This window comes from Streptopelia decaocto, assembly GCF_964273445.1.
Source record: "Streptopelia decaocto genome assembly, chromosome: 5".
NCBI lineage: Eukaryota > Metazoa > Chordata > Aves > Columbiformes > Columbidae > Streptopelia > Streptopelia decaocto.
This window is the reverse complement of record NC_138659.1, coordinates 65,198,999-65,224,627: the sequence shown is the minus strand read 5'-3', so window position 1 is coordinate 65,224,627 and position 25,629 is coordinate 65,198,999. Positions and strand designations below refer to the sequence as shown.

General features: G+C 41.2%; 1 protein-coding gene across 3 annotated transcripts in view; it reads left to right on the top strand.

The window, feature by feature from the left end:
• Positions 1-25,629, top strand: part of SHTN1 (shootin 1) — a 64,553-nt gene that overhangs the window by 26,797 nt on the left and 12,127 nt on the right. For all 3 annotated transcript variants that reach the window (XM_082053008.1, XM_082053007.1, XM_082053009.1), the window contains 8 exons: positions 817-898; positions 2,535-2,629; positions 13,989-14,135; positions 15,354-15,507; positions 17,552-17,657; positions 19,609-19,691; positions 23,378-23,487; positions 24,143-24,196. In XM_082053008.1, the coding sequence (XP_081909134.1) occupies positions 817-898; positions 2,535-2,629; positions 13,989-14,135; positions 15,354-15,507; positions 17,552-17,657; positions 19,609-19,691; positions 23,378-23,487; positions 24,143-24,196 (831 nt within the window). The remainder of the gene's footprint in view (positions 1-816; positions 899-2,534; positions 2,630-13,988; positions 14,136-15,353; positions 15,508-17,551; positions 17,658-19,608; positions 19,692-23,377; positions 23,488-24,142; positions 24,197-25,629) is intronic.

The following is a 25,629-nucleotide window of genomic DNA, read 5'->3' as shown; positions in this document are numbered from 1 at the left end:
GCCAGCCTGCCCATATGGTGGAGCACTTAGGACATACACCTAGAACTCAACGTCAGACTCCAGTCTGCTGCTGTCGCTGGCACGTGACTTTTCATAATCTGTCCTAATGCCCATAATATAATTCTCATCTCCCCTTCCTGACAGCCTGTGGGGTATTTTTTGGATTTCCTTAAACCTGTGGATGTCCAAGAAATACTTTTGGAGAATGTCCAGTTTAATCACTGGTGCTACTTCATTGAGCATATCCTTGAGTTTAGCCATTGGCAGTGCCCTGTCTTAATTAGACCAGCAAATTGGCTTTTTGAGCCAGCAGAGTTTCATTCCTGCTTGAAAGCTGGTGAAGCCATGTACTGATGCAAATCAGGACTTAGTGGCTCTTCCTGTCTGTGCAACACTTGCATTCAGAAAGATACAGCTGACAGCTCTTGGACAATAAACAGAGCCCAGGAAAAAAAATGAAACAGCAGCCTGACTATGTTAAAATGCAAACAGTCAAGGGCAGACTAGTAACTTTTCAACCAGGTGCTATGGCTCCTCGTCCTGAAAGGTTCCAGAGATGTGATATTTGCAGCTGTGACTGGTACGTGCCATGCGAATAGGCCATGGGAGGATTAGTTCATAACCCTTTATTACATCTGTTGTGTGGTCTGCAAGTTGGGGTAAAAATGCTTTCCAGGCCACTGGAAACCTTAACATCAAGCCAAACAGAAACAGAATTACTGAAAGCAAAATATTGCTTACATTATGTATGTGCTATATGCCTTATGCCACTAACTAAAGTATTCATATTTTCATTTGTTCTTTATACTTTTCTAGGTAAATAAATTGAAAGAAGAAAAGGCTGTTTTGACAACAGAAGTTAATAAGCAGCAAAAACTGTTGGAGAAATGTAATAGAGGTATGTGGTCTCAGCAGGTTCTCTGCCAGTTTGCTACATCCTTTGCAAAAGCTTCAGAGCTTTATGTTGTACAAAGAGTATGTTACAGAACAGTAAGTCAGGACACAGCTAATAATTTTAAATATCTAAAGACCTGTGAGCAATTTGTGTGTTCAGAGGGTTATGAGGAAAAGGCGAGAGTCCTGGGAATGAGGTAAACAAGATTTCCAAGTTATGGAGGGAACGCAGGGACTTTCCTTTCTTGGAAAGAGATGAGGGGTAAAACCATGACACAGAAGGTCAAAAAAGAGATACAGCTCAGAAGAGCTTTTGTTTAATGAAGGTGAGTGGTTCCACATGAGAAATAGGTGACCCAAAACAAGTTTAGAGGGGAGAGGAAAGATTTTAGTGCCTTGGTTTCTGTGCCTTTTTCTCTTGTTGTTTATTTAGCCTTCTCAAAAGTTGTTTGGTTGAAAGTCTCCTGGGCCATTTCATGTTTTCTTAAAGTGGAAGACAACAGGTCTGACAGCATGTCATGGAAGCTTCCACCAAGTGTTCATCTTTTACCTGTTCCATGTGTCTGCATTGCTTAAGCCAGACCCTTAAAACACCAGACTTCAGATAGGTTGATTAGAAAGATTGGCTTGAAGGAGCTTCTGATGGGGTAGTGTGGCAGATGAAACGTTTCTGTGTTTCTCCTGAAAATGTTTCAAAAGAATAACCCATTGTTTTGCACCTGCCTGTTCTCCTGGAAGGAGGTGTTATACCAGGCAAGGTCCTAATGCATTGGCAACATAAAGCTAGATTTTTATGTGTGCTTGAAATGAGCTACCAAAGTATCTATTCAATACGTACAGTATTCTGTGTTAATGGGGCGCTGTCTTGGAGCTGTGTAATCAATACATTTCTATCAGAGTTGGTGAATTAATCTTACGTCTTTCTTAGTCTTTCTCCAAAAAAACCAAGAAACTTGTGTACAACAGTGTTAGAAATCCCATGTCATTGCCCTGCAAACTGGTCTTGAGCCAGTAAGAGCTAAAACTCATGAAGATAAGCGGTCACTGAGACACATTGAGAATAAATGATACCTGAGCACTTCCAGATGATCCTGGGTTGAAACCTGTTCAGAATGGGTTTGGGAAGCGTGCCCCGTGCTTAGCGTTAGCCACCCATATGAGCCTTGCTTTTGTGAGTACAGCTTAAATACAGGGAACACAAAGTTGCGCTGCTTTCTTCTTGGGGCTCCTTTATATCTCTGTTGTAAAGGGACACATCAAACCTCTCTCAGACCAGGTAGGCAGATACAGGTGCCTCCAGAATAACTCAGTATATTCAGCAAGGCTCTCTTGAGGCTTTGGTTGCTTATACCCAAAGAGGCAAAATATGATCTGTGCTACATGATGCCTGTTACTGGAGATTTGGGTGGGTACTGGATGGGAGGGGTATTACTCTGTTCAGAAGGTCAGTAGTTGTGCATGTATATAGGGAGGTTTAGAGCAAAGACGACAAATATTGCAAAGCAGACTGTATATGGAAATGTGAAATTATGTTCTGCTTTCCTTCAAAGATTCATGGTACTGGAGAATAACAAGGTAAATCAAGCAGTACTTTTGTTTTCTTTTGATCCATTCTACTTCTGATCTTGTTTTATAAACAGTGTCTGTGCTGGCAGTAGAGGAATATGAAGAGCTTCATGTAAACTTTGAACTGGAAAAGAACCTGCGGAAGAAAGCAGAGTCGTTTGCACAAGAGGTGAGTAGTCAAGAAAAAGGGATCTTGTAAAATGAAGACATTGCAACTGGGCAAAAACGTACCAGCTGAGCTGACTTGATGTCAATTCCCAGTACTTATACAAAAGATGTCTTTGAATTTTCATGTACTACTTAGCTAACATCTGTACTTCATCCATAAAATGGGTTTACCTTTTCAACAGCATTTATGAAGCACTTCAGAATTATCTATGCAGTCTTACCTGTTTCCCCTTGAAAAGCGAGGTTTTAAACTGATAATGGGCTTTGTCAGCCACATTTCGGTGTGCTATCTGTAATGCTTGGATCTGGGAAGGATTAGTTGCCCTTCTAGTGACATAATTTGAAGCACTGTGTTTCTCCTAAAAAAAATACGTGAACTCACAAAAGAAACACTGCAAAATATGGTATTAGTTGAGGTTTCTGCAAGTTTGGCTGCTATTTAGCACATGCCTCTCAAATAACCTATTGCAAGGAGCATTCCAGCTGGAAAAAACTGTTTCCATGTTCTAGAAAAGTTATAAACTCCCAAAGTGGAAAATGAGTTACTGGGTTGCGTTATGGAGTGGCCGGTGGTTGCTCTGATGGCTTGTGACTGGCAATGTTTGCCTTAGTAAATGCTGATGAACTCTTTCATTCTGTTGATAGACTGAAGCCCTATCAAATAACAACTCGTTTTTTCTCGTGAGCTGCTTCTGTTTGCACTCTAGATTTTGAGAGCTCTGCACTTGGATTATATTTTCAAGCGTTTCTATCCTGAGCCATGCATCAGTATTTCCGTTAATAAAGGTTAGGCTTCCTAAGTAATCACTTTTCAGGGAGCTCACATTTAAAGAAAACAATTATATATCAAAATTACATGAGTCATCAGTACTGAAATGTTGTAAATAAAGGAAACATCTGATATGAAGTAGATTTTAGATTTTGAAACTGTGCTTGCCAGCAAGTAGGTATTTAGCCTTCAGGAAGTCAGCTTTGTCTGAGTAAAGAGCTCTTTTGATTTTTGTCTTTTCTGCTGCTGTTACTCTCTTGAAAAAAAATTATATATATATATATATATATTTGATAACTCCCATACATCTAACTGCATTCATTCAGTGATTGTAGCAAGGGCATATATACGTTTTGAACCTGTACGGAAAACAGTGAATAGGTTTACTGTGTTTTGTTAATCTTGTGGGTTTCACTGGGCATTTGAGTGTCTTGGATATGAGCAGAATCATACAGCAACATTTTATACAAGCCAGGTTTTGGGAGATTTGAGATAAACTGTAAGTAAATGTGAAAATCTGTAAGGTGGGGCTGAGGAAGTCGACCCAGACATTGTTTGCACTCGTTCTCTGTCTCTTACTCTGCCGTGTAAAAGGTTGGAGAACTTTACAGCGTCTGGGCCAAGGGTACTGCCTCTCTTTCTCCTCATTCCACCTTTTGCTTCCCTTTCCTCTTCTCTCCTTTGCAAGGTCACCCCGTTGACCCTTTGGGAAACCCACTGAAGAAGCTAACTTGGCAGAAACTAATAACTTTTATGTACAGATCAATTTCTGTTTGTAGGAACATTTGCATTTGGATAACAGGGCTGGGTGCTCAGATTCTCTTTCATTCACACAGATATATGGTGTAACCTAGCTTTAGATAAGCTCCTGCGTATCAATTCCATTACTGGAGCTTCGATCATTCAACAAGTCGACTTGTAACTGAAGTAAATTTCAATTTATGTAACTTGTATATATACACAAACTTGCAGTCTCCTGCCTATTGTTGTCAGTATCTCTGCCACATGTTGAAAATGTAGCTGTACTTCAGGCAAAGATAAAGCAGCTGGCACATTTTCCCCCAAGACAATAAGAAATGATAGAAATGGAAATTATTACCTAATTATTTAAGTGTTCTGTTAACTCCCAAGTTTTAGGTGTAGAGATGAACATTTCAGGATGCTGTTAGTATCAAGAGAGGTGGGAGAGAAATCACTCAACAGGAGTGATTTCTGAAATCCAAGAGACTGCGCAGGCAGCCTCCTGTGAACCCCAGTTTTAAGAACTTTGTGGGATGAAGCCCAAATTCCTCTGCTGAGCAGCACTGGACACCTCCCTTTGCTGTGGCTTCAGTGCATTTTGGCCATTTACATTTTGATCAAAGTCTCACTGGGGTTTTTCAGACAAGAAAGTGAGATCTGCAAATTCCATTTGAATTTACTAGAAGATAGAGGTATTTATTAGTGACCAAAAGCTGTTAAACAAAACATTGCCAATGTTTGTTAAGTATTCATTGGGAAAATATTTAATAAATAGGAAATATTTATATTTAAAATATAAATGAAAAATATTACCTTCTTGCAACTATTTTTAAATTTTAGGAAATCTGGATTTGTTCATTACCTATGCTTTTATGATACCTATTTTTAAAACACATTTTTTTTTTAAAACTTCTGAGATTGTGCAGGTATTATTGTTTTTTTAGGGGTGTTTGACTATAATATCTGCAGAACTGTTATTGTCAGGAAACAAATTTCTAGGAATGTTTAAGCATGTTCATTTAGCACGTGTTATTAGAATATCTGTCTTGTGTCTCCTACTGTTGCTTTGCTTTATCTTCTGAACAATTACTTGCTTCTGTTCATTAACTGACAACAGAAGCATGTTTACATAAAGCCTTACATCTCTCAGAAATGAGTGATTTGTAAAAGCTTAGTTAAGCTGGTTTTCAGATCGTAGAAGAGTATAATCTGGTACTGTGGGCCCAGAATGTTTAGATTCATAACTGCAATATTCAGACACCTATACGTTTTGAAAGGTTATATTTAAAGTACTTTTTGTATTTGAATAACAAAGTGACAGGCAAGCTGTTAAGTACAATGCCAAACAGATGCTGATTATTTGAAAACAGGTACTTACTGGGTTTTGTCATTATTTAGTTGTTATCTCTTCCAAAAATATGGGCCCCTGTTGTTGCAGATTGACAGCGTAACTCTTCAGTTGAGGCTTTTTATTCCATGAAGTTCTCCCATCCGAAAACGGAGTCACTACACCAGTGAGCTTCAGGCCTGTGCTATTCTCTTTGTGTACCTACTTCTCTTCCTTTGCTATCATGCTAATCAGAAAGATTTTGGGGAAGTTTTTCAAAATACAGAAGCATGTGACAGCGAAGGCATTGCTCCTCTGCGTTTGGGAAACCAGTAGCATTAGAAGTGACTTTACAAGTTGTTACCATTGGCCTGGTTTCACACCGATACTGTCCCTTTAGTGACCTGAGACATCGGAGAGAAGCTCTAGCCCCCAACAGCAAAGCTTTATGCTGTGATGCTGCATGAGCTCCCTCATGTATGGAAAGGTCGCAGCTGTGTTTTGAGAGCCGAGGTTTCCAGCATGCACTTACAGAAGCTCTTTGGATTATACTAAGGATGGGTAGGGATTTTCTGCTTGCTTTCATCAGCCACATGTTTTCTATCTCCCTAAAAAACAGTGTTTCTTGGGAAAAAAAGAAAATCCTGATGGATTTTAGGTTGGATTTTGCAGAAGCACGGTGGTGCGTTGTGATAAACTGTGCAGTGTTGAGAGAAGGGAATAGCTTTGAGTAGGGGGCAATGCTGCACATTCAGTGCTTTGTGTTGGACTCATCTGGAGCACTCTGAGAAAGGAAATAGGCTCTGAGTGACGGGGCTGTCACTGCAGCACCACGGCATAGACTTTAGAATGGGACGTCTTAGTGTTTTGTATTACTGTTTGTGACACCTCAAGCAGCCTGCATGTGGCTTTTAGTTCACCAAAATACAGACTTAATGCCTGAGGAGGGGCAGTTTGGTGGTGAGTACGTCTTTCTAAGGGGCTGAGGTGTCTCAACCTTGCCTTGGCTGGGGGAGTTAGCCCATGTTTTCAGATGAACGCCTTTCTCCATAGGCTGGATTCAGCTTTTAACTTTGCCCTCCCAGTGTTGCGCTGCGGCTGGTGCGGCTGCTTTTCGAAGGGACGCCCTTTGCGTCCTGCCCTCCTGCCAAGCGAGGAGGATTTGCCACAGAACGTGAGCAATTGGGAGTGCAGGTGTGAGGGATAATGGGCAGATGAGCGTGTGTACAGGAGCGAACGCAGGTGGGGGGAGTGGAAAGACAGGGAGCGAGAGAGGGAGGGAGCAAGTGCATATAGAAGGGAGCGAACAGTTGAAAATCAGAGCTTTTGATTAAAAAAATAATCCGATACAGCTTTAATTATAGTCACGCTGCTGGCACCACCATAATATATATTTAATTAATCAAAAATGATCCAACTTCAAACATTCGAATTCATGCTCTTTAGAGGTTCTAAAGAAACTGAGTAAATATTGTCAGCCGTGGTGTGGAGAGGGGGAAGGAAAATGAAAGAGGGTTTGAAGTGAGTCACAATCCATTGTGAAAGGTGCAGGAATCTGCATAAAAGAACTAAATAAATAGAGTGTGTAAGGGGTGGGGGCATGGAAAAATCTGTACCTATCTGAATAAAACAGGGTTGTTAACACAGGAATCTTGGCAAGCCTAACCAGAATTCTAGTGTCATGTTTTAAGAGACACTTTAAGATCTCTCAGCTCTTTGTGGAGCAGTTTATAAGAAAACAAAGGAAGGCAGAGAGTATCTTGAAGGCCATCGCAATAATATAGAGGCTAGCCCTGAGAAGCGCTCTTCCACAGAGATGAGCAAAATACAATACATACAGCCAAAGGAAGCCAAAAGGAGAGGAACACAGGGAGAGAAGTGAATTGAAAGTCTTAGCGATGTAAAAATCCAAGGAGTTTAACAAAATAATCTGGCATAAATGGTTTATTAAGCGTACATCTTGCCTTGCAACAATATTTTGTAAAGTGAACAGTTTATTACTGCCGTGTGCGCTGGCATGGAGACAACCCCTGCACCTAAAGTTACTCTGGAAACCTCCTAGAGAAGAGGCAGCGTGTTCTCCAAGTCAGCCTTGGGCTGTTGTCTTCTGTCCTCTGTACCCTGGATAAATAGAGATGAAGTGTCAAAGTGCTGAGCAGGTTTCCTGGGGTTCCTCTGACTTTTGAGGCTAGCATAGGCTTTTTCTCAAAACACACAACTGGAAAAAGAAGAAGGGTTTCCCAAGTGCTTATGGTTATCTGTGAAACAGTTTGCAGCTTGAGACACTGAAAGGTTGCGTTCAAAGGAACTGCGATCCAGATGGATCAAAAAAATAAAGTGAATCCATAATGTGCATCATTGGTCTACTGCTTGTGTTGCCTTCCAATTCTCAATACTTATGGATGCACTAAAACAGGATACGATACCTGTGTCTGCGTTTCTGAGTAACTATTACATGGCAACGTGTTTGCATTTAACTTGTTTAGCTGAAAATGCCTCCATCCGCTACCTGGTCCAGTGCACAGCTGACATTGCTTAATCTGGGACTGACCCTTCCCTTATTGAAAGATGAAAGGTAGCTATCGTTTTATAAGACTTAGGAAAACGTATTGTCGTTCTTAACAGATGTCTGCGCTGCTCGCGAGGTTGCGTGTGATGGATTTGGTTATGTTGGTGACACGGGCTCCCAAAGAACTCTTCCTCAGGTGCATTTGTGACCTCTTGGGTTCCTTTGTGAGGACTTTTGATTAACGTGCTGTACCTATGAGAGGGTCCTGTGAAACCAGCATTTGTGGAGCAACTCTGTGCTGACAAGTACCACACTCTGTGTGTTACCAAGGACAGTTCAACAGAAACTGGTATCTGAAGATAATTAATTTGCAGTGCAGCTGACTTGAACTGGAAATAATAATTAAAGAGACATGATAAGTGGTTAGTACCTCAATTCTCCTGAGCTTGAATGTTAACACTTTTGAAGCATGATGCAACACTAATCTGTTTCATCAAGCTTTTACCCAAGAACAGGCTTGTGAACTGGTAACAGATGTGTGCTCTAGGAAACTCTCTCTTTGGTCTCTTTTTTGTTCAGGCTATTAATCTATTGGCAAAAAAAAGTGAAGAGGTTTCCTCCTTTTTCATGTGGTATATGATCTATTTCTGAATATATTAGATGGTGTCTAAATGCTGTAAGGCTGAGAGCATTATAGAATGTATCACTACTACAAAAAACCCTGTTATCTGCAGGAAACGAAAAAATAAGTAACAATAGAGATTATTGTTTTTCCCCTCTGTTTTGGGCCTTGAGCAGTTATTCCTTGTAACCAAAGAATGAGTGCCGTAGTTTGACAAACCTTTTTTCTAGAACAGGCTGTTAAAAGAAATAATACTGTGTTTTTAAGGAAGTCACGATGCTGTTGGGGATTCAGTTTTCTCACACTCAAGATCCAAGCTCCAGGAACCTCTGTGGTGAGAAGCAAATAGTGGACAAGAAGTAGGGTTACTCCAGTTCCCCCATTCTGAGTAAATTAGATCTCTTGAGCCACAAAACTTACTAATGCTGTATCTTGTAGATCTTTAGAAATATTCCCATCAGAAGTTGTCTGGCAGTTGGCCAAATAACCAAGGCAACTGTATCTTTATTAGTCTAGCATTGATACAGATCTTAACAAAAACTATTAACCGTAAAATTGTCTGTAGAGCAGGGAGTGACTGTAGGCTGCCCATCACTATGTACCTGTCTTTTTTAAATGATTGTGTTCCTCAATTTTCTGTGGCAGTTTGAAAATCCAACTAGGATTAGTCTTTGACTCCTCTGAAGGAGGAAGTCTATGGAGGTCATGACACATCACCAGAAATGCATCACTCTGGTTTTCCTTCTCTGTTTGTGGGGCTTTTGTTGTTGTTAAAGAGAGTCTCGTCCTGTGCCCTTCATGCCCTTCATGTTAGCTATTCGGATTCTTTTCTATCTCACATTACCTGATGGTTTCTTTTCACAGAAGCTATTCCCAGGTGGGGAAGAACGTAACCTCCATATACAAAATTTTCGGATCAGAGTACTGCCACGTGCACTTAAAATTCAGCTTGTGCCGGAGGAAGTTCTCTGGATTGTGTCCTAACTGCGGATCCCATTTGTTTGTTGTAGCCTTTTTTCCTGAGTAGCACTCCTGACACCTCTGAACCCACTAAACCTCAGGGATTTGTAACTCACAGGAGGCTGATACCATTGCTTGGTGTGCAGTGTTGAGCCTGAGTGTGGAGAGAGCGTTTCTAGGTCGATGTCTGAACTATGGGTGTTTTTCTTAATGTATTTTAATACGATACATCTGTTGGTCGACCCTTCTATAAAACAAACCCCACTAGCCATTGTTTCCTGCTGTAGTATTTTTATGCAGTGAAGCTCACAAGCCCAGGTGTCCTTGATAATACAGTGCAGTTAAGCAGATACAAAGTTAGAGTATATATATTTATTTTTTTCCTGATTAGCCATTGAACTGAAATCCACACCTGGATTTATATTTTAAGCTGAACACCTCCTTAGAGCCACTTAGTGTCCTGACAGGCCGTAATCGGAAAATATCACTCTGTCCCCCCATCACATAAAATCCTTCAAACAGCCTGTTCTTTGGGGGAGATACTGGTACCTTGACCCTGCCACTCTTGGGACTTATTTCAGGTCTGAACACAAGACTATACGGCTTCAGGGTACACATAATGCCAAAGACATCAGCTCCTGTAAACTGTGACAAAGGTAAATCTGTGGTTTATCACTCCGTAAGGCGGGGCTGCCAAGGGTTGAAATCACGGCCAACGGCTCAGTTTAGTGATCGTCTCTTTTCTGTATGAGACTTCTAAAGTTTGACTCTGCTTTGCCACGTACCTTTTGTTATTCTGTTCATAGTGGGTGGCGTTTGCCACTGGTTTTTATTTTACGTTATTCACCCAATGATTACCTTATTATAGCAGTGCTGCTGTATTGAGACATTCTTCTCCTTTCAAACTGTAGCTAAGAGAAAAAAGTTATTCCATGTAGTGACTACCCAATCAATGTATAGATGGAAATGTAGCAACATGTGGATATTATAGCATTTTGTTTGGCCTCATTTTGCTCCTGGAAAGAAGCTACTTGGAAAGCTTCCAGTTATACGCTGAATGCTACTCAGATGAGGATCGAAGTTACCAGGGACTTGACACTAATAGAGTTGCTTTCTAACTTTTTTAATGAGGAAGAATTCCTTTTTCAGCTCTGGTGTAAATAAAAACCAGCTGCAGCAAATGCTCTGAAGGGTGATGTTTGAGCAGGGGTCTAGAATGAGGTGTGGCACCATTAAAGGTCAAGGGAGAAACTTCTATTATTTTCAGGATTTCACCCCCGTCTCTTTCCACCTCCCCAATTCTTGCTCAAACTCTGCTGATGGGAAGTGGCCAAGTCCCAGATTTCCTGCACTTCAGAGCTTCTGCTTGTGAACCCAGAGGGGAAAGACAGGTAGCTGGTTTGCACAACATTTGTAGATTTTTAAAATTAGAATGATAGGTGTAAACAAACTATTGTCCTTTGTGATCTGCCTTTAGTTGCAGCTGTGGTTTCAGTAGGTTCTGCCAGCATCGACTTATGTTTCTAGCATTGATTGGGATACTCTGCAGATAATTGTCTAGCAGGTGGCAAAGTCGGAACTAATCCATCAATTGGTTAAATTCCACCTAGTCCGAATAATCCTGTTAGCTATTTTGCCCTTTCAGCAGTCACTTTAATTAATATTCAGGCTTGTGCAGGCAGTCAGGTTTCTGCCCTGCTGAAGTAGGACTTGATTGTTTTAATTTTAAATTAGAATGAATTTCTAAGGGTCTTTTTTGTCCCGTGTCAAACACACAGAGTGACCTCTTAAAAACTTGCAATTAGTTAATCACCGGCTCTCTTTTCTGCTTTATCTGCCACAACCATCTTGTCTAGTTCTGTCTCTTCCATTTGGAATATGCTGGTACTTGGAGGACGTGTGTAAGTAACTTCTGAAATGGATGGGACTCCCCATGAGAAATTGATTCCTATGTATCTAATTGCAGCATGAAATTAAAAGCAGCAAAGTTTGTGGTGGTGAAGAAGCTTTCACATTTGTTGTAAGCAGGAATGTATTTGCCATGTCATGAAAACAATTAATAAAGCTAATTGAAAATGGGCTTCATGTGAAAACTTCTGAATCTAAAGTCCTTCACCCAGATCTTCAAAATGGTTTTTTTCATTTTGTTGCAGAGGAGCGTGAAACAAAGTGAATATGAATTTTCTACATTTGGTGAAGTATCTGCTCAAATTGAAGAAATCAAGTTGCTCTACTTGATTTCTTCTTGTTTTGGCAGCTCTCTGCTCCCTCAGGCTGGAACAACTCTGTTCTCTCGGTTTAGTGGCAGAAACTCAGGGAACAAAAATATGAAACGAGCACCTCAAACTATTTTTCAGATTCCAAAAAAACTGAAATCCAAGTTTTTCACTTTGCTTTGGAATTTCACAGTAGGTAAACTGCGATGCTTGCTAAAGGCGGCTTCTAAAGAGATGTTGTTTCTGTCAGGGTTAAATAACTATTTGACTGAACAGGAAAGCAGGAGGTTTTGATTCAGTATTGAGTTCTTCAGCAGTGATTTAGAGGCCTTTCTAAAGTATGATGCTTCAGAGATGCTGTTTCTTTTAAGAAGATAAAATGCTAAACAAATAGATGACAAAGGCAAACCTTTTTGGGTTGGGGTGGGCAGCTTTGGTTCTGAACTTCTCTTGCCTTGGAATTATTTTTGCCACAGCCCCACTAGTATAAGGTAACACAAGCAGAACTGGTTTGATGGCAGAATTTTGGGACAGGAAGCTGATGCCCAGTGCATATTTGCAGCACGCCACAGCAGCCTGTGTATTGTTATAAATGTTTGTTTGTTTGATATCAAACTATAGTACTAGAGCCTGTATTCGTTGTTTCCTCTTCATCGAATACTTCCAGTCCTTTATTAGCTGCTCCATGGCACAGCTTTGCCCAATGAAGTGTTCATTGTAGGTTTTATTAGCATTAAGGCCACGTCAGTTGCCTCTTCTTGGCACGCAGGGTCAAACAGGCTGCATGAAGAGTTAAGAGTTCAACGCGGTCAGAGGCTTCTCCGTCTGCAGGTACAGCTGGAGAAAGGGCTCTTGCTGGGAAGATGCATTTGAAATGTCCGTGCAAAGCACTGGGTGGACTGCTGGCCACAAATCTGCATCAGCTGATGGTTCTTTAAAATGCAACTACATTAAAAAAAATAAATCAATCATGTAGCACTGCAGTAGCATTGGATGGGAAGAAGCCACGCATTGTATCTGTAATTTTGCTTTGTGAATAAATAGTATGAGAACCTGAAGAAAATGTCACGGAACTTTTGTATTTCTAATACTTTTATTCTTGAAACGTCTCCTTGCTTTCACTGTGCCATACAACAGTGTTTGAACAGCCTGAGGGAGTATCTGCATTCCCAGGCTGTGCTCTGTTCTGCCACAAGTGGGATGCTTTGCTGGCCTCTGCACACTCTTCTGAGACCCCAACGTGACCCAATCCCTGTTTCTGCTGTAAGAACAAGCACAGCTGAGTTTATCCAGAGTGGAAGCCCCTGTTGCCAGGGGGCAACCTGAATGAGGTGTCAAGATGCAGAATAAATTCAATAGGGTGTTGTTTGTTTTGTTTTGATTTGTTTTTTTTTCTTTGTCAGGTAGCAATATTCTACCCCCTCTCCCCCCTCTGAGTTCCTAAACAGTCTGGGATGAGCAGATCTCTCTTATGGAAACTATATGTGCTGACAGCTTCTGCTCCGCTTAGGTGAAGCCTAGAGAAATGCGTGGTATTTTTATCAATGTCACATCTCTAGACCGTTTGATTACTTCCCCCGCTTACCCCCACAATGTATCTATTCCACACATCAAAAATATAACTGGAGAAGGAGGAAAAAATGCAAGCATCAGCAGTAAAAGCCTGAAATTGCCTTGAGATGCCTCTTCCCTGGGCAAATGCATACACTGGTTACACAAACGGACTGAAATTGATTTCCTAAACACACTCCATTTTCACATATCCAGGTAGCCCTGAAGTAAGTGGGCTTTATGCCAAGGCTTGCAGATGTGTTTGAGAAGATGGCTTGTGAATTCGTAGACATTTTTCCTTCAACCCAGAGTTCTCTTTTATCTCTCCAGAGCTCTAAGAATAGGGATCAGATTGCTCCTATTTCCAGGGAGCAAAATTCAGAGATGTGTTGGAATCCTGAATGCTGCCAACATGTGGGTAATTGAGGTGTAGCAGTGGGTAGTTCTCTCAGCAGACACCTGGATCCTTTCAGTGTGAGTTCAACACTTGCAAATTTTGCTCTCAAACTTCCTTTCCCCTTCCTTCTCACCTTCTTCCCCTCTACATCTACCATATTAACACGATGTTGATGTTCTCATTTTCTTTCCAACTGCCGTTTTTCCCAGAATATCATTAGACTGTGCTTAACTATTGTTGTTGTTGGGGGTGGGTTTTGTTTTGGCAGATGTTTATTGAACAAAACAAGATGAAAAGGCAAAGTCAGTTGCTTCTGCAAAACACGGCTCCTGATCAACAGCTTTTGAAGGCTTTGGATGACAACGCTAAACTAACCCATACATTAGAAGAAGAGAGGCTTCAGCACCAACAAAAGGTAAAACACCGTTACTTTTCATATGCAGAAGTCTTTGAAAGCCTCTTGAATTTAAGAGGGTTGTGCATTTCTTATGTTCAGTATTATTTGAGATCTTATCCCCCAGAAGAGTCTAAAATCTGAAAACTAAACTTTAGAGAAGATTGTGATTCCCTTCTTCTGAGTCACTGGCAAGACAGGAGTATAAAACCTGAAGGTTTTTCAGCCTGAATTCTCTGATTTTTAGGTATTTTTTGTGGACACCGGTAAAGTGCAAACTTAATTACAAGCATTATATGATATTCCATTAAGTGAAGAGCAGGTAACAGGAGAATATTTTGGATGTTGAGTAGTATAAAGGGTATTTTAGGGGGGTAAGTTAAGACCAGTTGAGAGGTAGCCAGTTCATGTTAGTAGTCTGACCACTTGCTAAAGAAATGTACAGGGAAGAGCCATAAATACGGGAGCAGGGAAATGTTAGGTGAATGCTGCAAAGTGTTGTGATAGGATCTAAAGTGCTAGAATCTAAACAAATATTTTATTTGAAACTGGACTAGATCAGTCTCTAACTGGGAGAAATCACCGTTGTTTCCCTTGAAAGCCTGGAAACAAGTTTTTTGCTTAGCTGTGAGGCCTGTTCTTAAAACTCTGGTAACAAGTAATTCTAGGAAGAGGTAGACAGTTCCTGTGAGCGTTTTTGAAGGATAATTGCCAGTTCATAGACACCCTTTGTATCTTTAGATCCTCAAGTGAAACGTATATATAGGGAGTTGGGAAGCGATTGCTGCTCTGCACCCGAATGCTGCCTCTAAACCTGATGTTCCATAATTCACCCACTGGCACCTGTATGTGTTGACACAAGGGAGTTCAAACAACCAACCTGCCAGTGGAAGCAGTAAGTGAGAACAAAAATGTCAATGTTCTCGTGCTTCAAATGGAGAAATTGAATTCTAATTACATGATAAAAGCTCTATACAAATTAAAATGGAAAAATCTTATAGATTAAGTACTTTGGGGCTAAAAACATACTCTAAGAAAGAGATAAAACAAGTTAGGATCTCATCTTTCAGAAAAATCTGTCCAGCTCTCATTGAAAAATTGTCCTCTTTCTGGGAGTCGTAGCTCACTCCTTTGCTATAACATGTTTTCAGGAATAACTGTGCCTGCTGGGTTATTTGTCAAACAGAAGGACAGCAAATAGCTTTTATTGTACTGAATGCTATTGTTTGCCAACCGCAGATCAAAGAGTTGCAGGAGCAGCTAGAGAATCAAGCACTGCATAAGGAGATCAGTCGTCTTAAACAGCAGCTCGAACTTTTGGAAGAAGATAAAAAGGAACTGGAGCTGAAGTGTCAGAACTCAGAAGAAAAAGCTAGAGACCTAAAGCATTCAGGTAAAATCATGTAATAACTTTTATTCCAAGGTATAATTGAGGGACTGTGAGTGGTGCATGTCCATTAGAATAATACATGTTACGTTTGAGACTCCAGAAGCAACAGCTCTTGTGTAGCTGAGATCCAGACCTGTGCTTCGTGTGACAAGGTTCAGCAGCTGCCTTCAACCACAGAACAGTCGTGTCCAGAATGTGTGTGAAAGAATAACCTGGCAAAACCTGGCATCCTATTGAGGAGGAAATTCCTGACCTGATGCTCTTCATTTAAAATTGCTTTTAAAAAGGACCCCTGGTGTGTGTGGACTCGCTATGGGGAATGTGGGGCTATGGCTGGTCAGGTATTTTGCGTGTCCCTTTGCTTTCAGTCCTTGTTCAGCTCAAGGCCTAAGCAGGTGCCATTTTTAAGTATGATCCCTCATCAGGAAAGCTGAGCCCATCAGAGGAAGCCAAAGTCCCTCTCCTTAGCTAAGAGTCCACGTATAACCACGCTTTTCTGAAACAGATCCTGAAGAGCAGGATTATCTTTAAGCTTGTTAGCAGTCTTGCTTGGAAGAGCTGCTTTGTGTTAGTGTTACATTACCCAGCCTTAAAATTCTGCCTAGGCAGTGCATGATTTCTTCCAGCTGCCTTGGAAAAGGTTGGGCCTTCACAGCAGATTCTTTCCTTTAGGCTTGTTTGTCCTCCAGGAGGAATTTATCAACATAAAGATTGTACCTGGAATTAAAAGTCACTCAGTTGATTTTTCTTTTTAAAGCTAAAACTAATTGTTAAAGACTGTTCTCATAATGATGGATTCAATTAAAAGGACAAAGAACTTTTCCACTTTGGAAATGGTGTTCTGTACTCCTCCCATAATTCCTACTGTATCCAGAACAATTGCTAAGAATTTTTGTAACTAAAAGAAATGTAAGATGTTTCTTTCTCTGCTTTTGCCTTTCCCCAGTTAATTGCATTAGACAGCATTTCAAGTGCAGAAAAGTAATTTCCACTTTGTAGATTTGACACGAAAACAGGAGAGAAAGTGACTTCTGCCCATTGCCCAGTTTTGACCATTTTTATGGGGAAAACCCGCACCATCAGCAAGACACAGATAAGTCTGGGTGCTGAAATTGTTCATTTCTTTAATCTCTTGTTAGTTCATTCTCAAATATAACCTCGAATAGACCGTCACAGGAATGTGATAAACTTTTACCTGCTCTGTCATTTTATATGAAGAATCCTATATGAGAGAGTGTCACTTTAGTTTCAGAAGTAACTCAGGGCGGAGGTAACTGGTTTCATGAGAATCCTGTGCATCTAGGACATTGTTCTTGGTAGGAAGTGTTGCCAAAAATAGGACTTCCTAGCACTTGTGTGGTTTAGTCTTGTTTGGTTTTTTAGTTAATCACAGAATCACAGAATGTCAGGCATTGGAAGGGACCTTGAAAGCTCATCCAGTGCAATCCCCCCATGGAGCAGGAACACCCAGATGAGGTTACACAGGAAGGTGTCCAGGCGGGTTGGAATGTCTGCAGAGTAGGAGACTCCACAACCTCCCTGGGCAGCCTGGGCCAGGCTCTGTCACCCTCACTGAGTAGAAATTTCTTCTCAAATTTAAGTGGAACCTTTTGTGTTCCAGTTTGAACCCATTACCCCTTGTCCTACCATTGGTTGTCACCAAGAAGAGCCTGGCTCCATCCTCCTGACACTCACCCTTTATATATTTGTAAACAGTAATGAGGTCACTCCAAGCTAAAGAGCCCCAGCTCCCTCAGCCTTTCCTCACACAGGAGATGCTCCACTCCATCTTCGTGGCTGCGCTGGACTCTCTCCAGCAGTTCCCTGTCCTTCTGGAACTGAGGGGCCCAGAACTGGACACAATATTCCAGGTGTGGTCTCACCAGGGCAGAGTAGAGGGGCAGGAGAACCTCTCTGACCTACTGACCACCCCCTTCTAATACACCCCAGGATTAGTAGCTTTTTTGCTTAAACCATCGGAGTTGCTTTTTAGAGCAGATGTGAGAAACCAAGAACTCACTTGAGTTTGTTTATTGCTCTCATGCAGTTGATGAACTTCAAAAGCGAGTACAGCAATCGGAAAATCCGCCACCACCTCCACCACCGCCGCCCCCTCCTCCGCTGCCTCCTCCCCCTCCGCCCAACCCCATACGGTAAGAGCTTGAATCAAGGGTCACAGCGTTAATGCTTTGCTGAAGCAGAATACATTACATGAGCAGGAAGAGTGTCTTTAAAAATAAAAAATAGACTTTCTCCATCTGTCTTGGGCTCCTTACCAGCAGGACACGTTCCCTGTCCCACCTGCCAACAGACCAGCACCTTGACCGATTTTGCACAGTGTCTGCCTTCCCAAACCTAGTGAATTGTTTAGACTGTGGTTTTGGAGGAGGGGGGATACCTGTCTCCTCTAAATATAGGAGATTATTTTTTTCTTTTCACCTGGTAGCTGTAATTATAGACTTGTGAAGTGCTTGTCTGAATCTACTGGTAAGAAAACCCCTTTGAAGCAAAGGATATGTTGGATTACGCTGTGTCGCTTCCTGTCGGATGCTGGTGATGAAAGTGCAGACTCCATTGAGTTCCCACAATTGCTTTCAAAAGTTAAAAAGAAAAAAAAATAAAAGAAGAAAAACAAATGGACAGACAAAACAAACAAAAACCCAAAATGAAACAAACAAAAACCCAAAATGAAACAAACAAAAACCCAAAATGAAACAAACAAAAACCCAAAATGAAACAAACAAAAACCCAAAATGAAACAAACAAATGTCCAACAACAAAAAACAAACAAACCAACCAACCAAAAAAAAACAAACACACACACACAAAAACAACCAAAAGCCCCACAAAACCAACCCAAACCCCCACAAAAACAGCAACAAAACACCACAGAAAATCATCACCCCATCATCAAGCAGTTTTGGGTGAAATTGTCAAAATTAAGCCTGATTTTTGCAGAGGACCGTAAGAGAGCCTGGCCAATATATGATGTATCAGTCACTAGACCCAAATCAATTAACTAAGCCCCAAGATGTGCTTAATGAATTTTAGGAACTCTGCTAATCTTCATGTCGGCTGCTTGGTTTTAAAAGTAAATGGACTTTGATGACACTTTCTAACCTTCTGTAATAGAAATGGCATACAGGAGTCTTGTTAACTACAGTGTTAAATACGTGAATAGAGATGATTACTAGGGAGAATTCATCTCTTTGTGCATATTGCTTTGTTTTTAGAAATCCAAACTAAACATTTTCTGAACAATTATGTTTGGCCTTTTGTTAACTCATTTGCCTTGTTCGCTTCACTCTCACTAATGTGCAGCATGAATTAAGCATGTGGGGGTGTCGTGGGGTTTTGTTTTGCATATATTTGCACCCTTTATTATTTGGAGTAGCTACCGTTATTCATTTTAAGCCCTGTAGTAGCTAAATCAGAGTATTTCCTTCAGGCACTGTGAAGTTTATGTGCATAGAGGTGGCTTGAGGGCCAAGGCACAGGATGCTGCTTGTTTCTGGGAGTTTTGGCTCTTTATATCAGGAAGGTCACTCTGCTCCATAAGGAGCAACGGGCTCCACTGACTCATCAGATGTGCACAGGAGCTTATACTTGGGCTTCAAGATGAATAATTTCCTTGCCCGAGTTTTTACATTTTGACTATAGTGAAGGGAAAATTATTTGACACTGTAAGAAGATTACAAACTTGGAGTTGGTGGGGAGATACTGACCACCATATTTAAGTGTCCTCTGGAGAATAATACTTCACTTCAATATCTACAGCTCTTCCTTCTTTTTATTATGCCGGAGCAGCTTCAATTTGTCATGTGTCACAATGAGACACTGTCTTTTAATATTCAAATCTGGAGTGTTTTGATTTGTGCCTAATGTCTGTTAAAAAGAAATAAATTTTGCTGGTGCATTTTGATGGGAGGCATTGTGGGGGGTAATTCAGCACATACATCTGCATTCAAGAACTGTTAAATGAGTCTTTTGTAAGTAGCTGTGTAATCAGGTATAAGCAAGCTGTTTGTGTGTCGTGTTTGAGTGCATTCTAACGGTGTGTAATACAGGACAGAATGACAATCTGCAGTTTCGTTTTCCCCAAAGGTCTCTGATGTCGATGATTCGCAAGAGATCTCACTCCAACACCAACGTGAGCAAGAAGGAGAAACCTCCTCAGCAGGAGTCAGGTACGGCTCATCCTGCCTTGAGTCGTGGGGATCATTCACTGTGTGCTGCAGGTACAGCTGGTGAGGGTGAACTGTGGGGACAGGTAGTGATGCAAATGCTTAGAATCGTCAACGTTGACTGCTGCTCCCCGCGTCCCAGCGTATTTGTCTACATTTCAGCCCAGAAATGTGATTGTGGCCTGGGTATGTGTGCTCTGAGGTAGGAAGTGTTCTCTGGCACTGTAGCTTTGGTACTCCTGTGAGGAGTGGCTGAGGACTTCAGGCTTGTTTAGTTTGGAGAGAAAGAGCCTGAGGGGTGATCTCATGTCTCTCTACAGCTCTTTGAGGGGGAAGATGTGGAGAGGGAGGTGCTGAGCTCTGGGATCCAGTGATAGGATATGTGGGAATGGGTCAAAGCCCTGTCAGGGGAGGTTTGGACTGGACATGAGGAAGTATTTCTTTACCAAGCGGGTGGTCAAACACTGGAACAGGCTTCCTGGAGAGGTGTTTGATGCCCCAAGCTTCTCAAGGTTTAAGGGGCATTTGGACAATGCTCTTAACAATGTGCTTTAACTTTTGGTCAGCTCTGAAGTGGTCAGGCAGTTGGACTAGATGATTATTGTAGGTCCTTTCCAGCTGAAATAGTCTATTCTGTTCTCCTGCAAGCTTCCTTGAGATCCCAAGCACATCTGTGAATCCCTCATACCCATCTGCCTCCACAACTGAGCTAGTGATCAGCATCCAATTTACATTTTCCAGATGGATTTTAGTATGGACAATCTCTGAGGCTGCAGATCAAAAACCCGAAGGGAAGAGCTAGCACTTGCTGTAGCTGAAGAGAAGTTCTAATCTTTCTACTTCTGGCTCTGATGCTTATCAGATGTGTCACTGAGCTGGTGTATTCTCCCACGTCAGCGAATTAAATGATCTTTCTTTTTTTTCCCTTGGGGAGAGGGTGGTTGTGTTTCAGGCTCACAGAGGGACCTGACAAGATAAACACTTGGCTGGGTATGGTGATGTACTGGGTGAGATGGATGGGGAGAACAGGATGGTTTAATTCATGCCCCACGCTGTTACACTGACTCCATGCAGCTTGTTGAGCTACACCCTGGCAATCTGGTACCACCTATAGTAGGTGCATTGTAGCAATGTTGAGAGGCTCAACCTACACCTCTAAACTGGAGATACTACAGCACGTAGCTGCAGCTGCGGTATGTCCAGAACTTCGCACTTCCGCAGGTTAACTGGAAGAAGCAGAAGAACAAACCCAACGAGTATTAAGTGGAGAGCAGGTTATATACAGGATAATACAGGGAAGTTTCCACCTTCCAAATGGCTTCTTGTTTGTGATTTCTTCTGCCTAGAGCCTCTCCACAGAGCTAGTTTGTTAAATGCTTCATTTTTCATCCCCCAATTCATATCTTATGAAATTACCACTCGGAGTTGACCGTAATGCTAATCCTTTAATAATACGGGAAACCTGAAACAAAACAAATCTTGCACTAAGGTGGCTCTGCATGCAAAGTAACAGCTGAAATTGCGTTTTATTGTTGTTAATGGAAGCTGGAAACTTAGTAGGTTGAGAACAGGAGTTAAGTACAGATTTACAAATGATCATGAGAGCCTGAAGACTCAGAGCTAGTTAGACAAGCATTGCTGGTTAAATAGCCAAGGTTTTTCTTGCTGTTTCTCGCTTCCTTTAGAACCAGCAGGAGTTTGTAGTAAATTGCTTAACTCATTTGCTGCCACTTAAACAAAGAAGGGGCCTGCAGAAGGGAACCTGACTAAAATTATAGGTATAGAATATAACTGTTAAAGAAAAAAAATCACTGTTAGTAGACTGTAATGGTATGTAAGCATGGCTGGATTGTTGCATGGGACCAACAGGCAGAAAGTGGGGGAGAGGAAGGATTACACCCCCCATTTCTCAGAGGAATAGAGGAATGGGGTGACTTGGGCAAATCCCTGGGGAAATCCTTGGGAACTGGTTACCAGTCTGAGAGAAATAAGGTTCTTGGTCTGGGTAAAATAATGAGAGAAGTGACCTTGTACCAAGCTCTCTGGTGAAGAGTCAATCTTATCTTTCAGTAAAAGTTCAGTTATGTTGCCTTCATTTATCAAGTTTCCTTACCTTGAAGTGTCCTAGATGTTTTGATTACACCTTTTTGTTGAGACTGTTATAAACAGTGATTGCAGGAAATACTATGAAATTCACTGTAAGTTCTTTACACCCCATTCTTTCATTATTTATTAGCAAACTTTAACAGTTCTGACCTTTCTTCAATCACATACAAAGTGCTTCTTCTCTTAATAGTTGAGCTGTTCTTAAAATAAAAATAAAAAAGGAGGAAAGTTCTGTCTTGATCTAGTTATTATATCCAACTTGAGGCTTGTTTTGACCCTTGTTAAGGACCTAGAATGAGTGGTTTCTATCCCATACCACCAATTAAGCTTTTATATTTGAAACAGCCTGTTTGTGAAATTAAAGCCTGACATTAAATCGGCTTACAATACAGAAGCTGCATTTCTGTGAATCATCAATAGTACCCTGACAAGTGAGAGAGCGAAAGTCTATTTAAAATTCCTGTTATATAAGGTACAGCGCTGCAGCTTTGAATAGCGTCAACTATATTTCTCCATTTCTCCATTGCTTTAAGTACTCTTTTTTTTCCCCTTTTCAGTATGGCGTGTTAAGTGTCTTTCGTTACATTACCCATAACACTGATAAGTTAACAGGTATTGTTTTGGTTCATCACACAGCTTCCCATTTCATCTGAATATTTTGCAGTCCTGATACTTAATCTCTTGAAAAAGCAATTGTTTCCTTCCGTGGTATGAAAGTTTTGCCCTTTAACTTGGTGCAATGTTCTTACAGGTATGTTTGTAGTTTGGTCTGAGATGTTGGTGTATCATTCCAGCAAGGTTCTTAAGCCCACGTGAAACACAAGGCACGTTTAGTAGCCCTGTAATGGGCATTAACGACTAGTCCTGGCTCAATGAAGCTGTGGAAATTTCTGCTGAGCCACAGTGAAGAGATAAGAGTGGAAGTGGGGCCACGTTCTTCAGTCCTTTCCAAACAGTTGTAGGAGCTTTGTGTTTTTCAGGATCTGGGCCCTGCTTCTGTCCAAACTTCTGCAGGTGCTGCCGTTTGGCATCTGCGAAGTCCCTGCTGGATCCTTAGTGAGTGTAGGTTGGCGTTTGATCCTTGAAGAGCTTGTGACAGTTTGGCTGATAGCAAAGATCACTGATAGTGCTGTACCCAGAAACCAGAATTCCTGATAACTAGAGATGAGATTTCTGGTTTCTGCTACCATGCAGGTGAATGCAATGTAAGGTAAAGTGCTTCTGTGTGGGGTGGAAAATCAAGGGTAAGATAGTGGTCCTGCAAGAAAACCCACTTGTGGGGAGAAAAATCAGTCTATATATGCTTATAATTTATGTTTTTCAATAAAACTGAGGAAAAACATGGATTTGGATAGTATGTGGGCAATACGCATCACACATACAGGCAGGAAGACCTACTGCAGGGAGTATAGCTAAGTATATTGTATATATAAATGCTGTTTCATTATTAAAACTAATTTATGATTATGGTAACTGGCTATATGTTGCAAGCAAGCTGTTTAGGAGGCCATTTAACATGTCTTTTTACTATTTCTCTGTAGTTCATGTCTGGAATGTGATATGCTCTTTGATTTTTGGAACAGGTGAAGAAGTTACAGATCTGAAGAGACAAGCTGTTGAAGAAATGATGGACAGAATTAAAAAGGGAGTTCATCTGAGACCAGTCAACCAGTCAAGCAGACCTAAAACAAAGGTTTGGAATAGATAACAGAGCAATAATACTAGCTAAGTACAGTAATTTAGACTGAAATCAGGCTTTCTGTAAATCATTCAAAAGAATACATTTGCTTCACCTCATTTGCTTGATTCCAAGTAAAATGAATTAGAGCAGCATATCTCTGAAAAATAAGAAATGAAGCCAACAGTAAGTAAACAGCAGCCCAGTTTCTTTGACACAGAAAGGAACTGAAAGCAAACATCTTGTAAGCAAACAACTACTGGGAAACTAAAAGCACAGAGGGAGTAACTGAATTGGGTAAAGGGAATGGTCAAGAAGCAGACCGTATTTAGCAGTATTTCTTCCTTTTGTGCAACACATAGCACTAATACATGAATATGGCTGCTGTAAAATATAGCTTACAGTCTTCACAAAAGCGTAATCATTCTTTAGGTACAAGCTGGGATTCACAATGTTACCAGCTCAGGCTCTCCCCTTCATCTTCCCTTCATCTGTCTAAGAAAATAGTTTGAACGTTAACCACGTGCCCGTGAGAGGAGAGAGCAGAGGAACATAACACAACCACACAGCTGTGCAGGAGACCCGTGTGTGACATCTGTCTTCAAGTACGAAGTCTGTCACAGTCCATTTCACCTGTTTTTTAACCTGCGTGTGTTTTGTTTGTTTACAGCCAGAAACACCAAAGCCCTCTGAAAGTGCAATGAAAGAATTAAAAGGGATTCTGGTAAGAAAACTTGTAGTTTATATTTCAGTTATTTCTTCTCATTGAGCTGACAGGGTCTTCTGTGCAAAATAGCTGAGTATTTGAAAGTTCTGTGTTACTGTTTTGGTTTGAAGCTGTCGAGCAGTTCTGGAGTGAATCCCCCGATTCCACTTTTGACTTTGGTCTGGCTGAAAGGTTGGTTTTAGTCTTGCTGACAGAATTTATTTTGGAGAAAACCAGCCTGTTAACTCTGCTCCAGAGTTGTGTGTTCCCGCAGCTAGAGGGGATGTTCTGGTCTGCACCTGCCAGAGATCCTTTGGAAACTTTCCAGGTACTCACAGTGGGGATGCTCAGGGAGGGAGAGGCAGTGGAATAAATCTGGTCCCAAGTGAAGCCCCTGAACCGCACATAGAGGAAACGTAGGGTTCTTGTCACCTGCTCTGAGCTCCTGCTCTCTCCTGAGGCACTGAATTTCTTGTTAGCATAGACATAGCCTGAATAGAGCAAGAGCTCTGCAGTCTGTCTGCATTTATATGTAGAAAAAAATGATTCTGAATAGCTGTCCTATTAGGCATGTATTTGGTCCTGCTCAGAGCAATGTGCTAAGTTTGCTGCTGTTCTGTCCTTTACTCCTACATCACATTGCTTATTTAACTTGGTGTTTCTTGTGGACAAGTGCTAAAATTGTATCAAATAGCCAGAAGGATAGTCTTGCTCCCTGACTTCTGTGACCCTGAAGCTTTTAAAGTGAAGTGCAGCTTTGGCACATCAGGTGACATTTTGGCTTTGTAAGGTGAAATGTGGTGAAATTCTGCCCATATTGAAGCAAAACACTTCACATCCACTCCACAGCAGGTAAGGCTGTATTTTAATCATCCATAATAGCACCTAAACAGCCTTTATAGAAATAACTTCAGTATTGTCTGGAGTGATGCAAGACAGCACATCAAGTGTAGCCACTGCGATGGTAAGAGACTGTGCTGTGATTTAAAACGAAGCGTGCGGCACTGATGGCACATTAAACTTAGTGTTCTCCAGTCATATGAAAGCAGGGGAAGAAGAGAAGAAATGATTTAGAGAGCCATCAGACCTTCATGCTGAGCTCTAATTAGAGAGGCAGATAATTAAATGTGTAGGTAAATAGAAAAGGAATAAAATGCAACACAGAGATGGTGTTTTAAACGTAACTCCGTGAGTACAGGAATGGTTTGATACAGTGTGCTGTTTGGACCAGTGAGGGTTGGGCCCACGATCCTGCTGAAGGTCCTTTCGTTTTCTAATAGCTGTTTTATTTCTTTGACACTGTATCACTGAGATCAGTGGAGATTTGATTATGTACTTGAGGGGGAGCAGAAAGAAACCTCCAGTCACTGCACTTCAGTATCTCGCTTGTTATTCTTGAGCCTCTCAGGATATTTGTGGTATAAGACAAACTGTGTAAAATCCAATGCCAG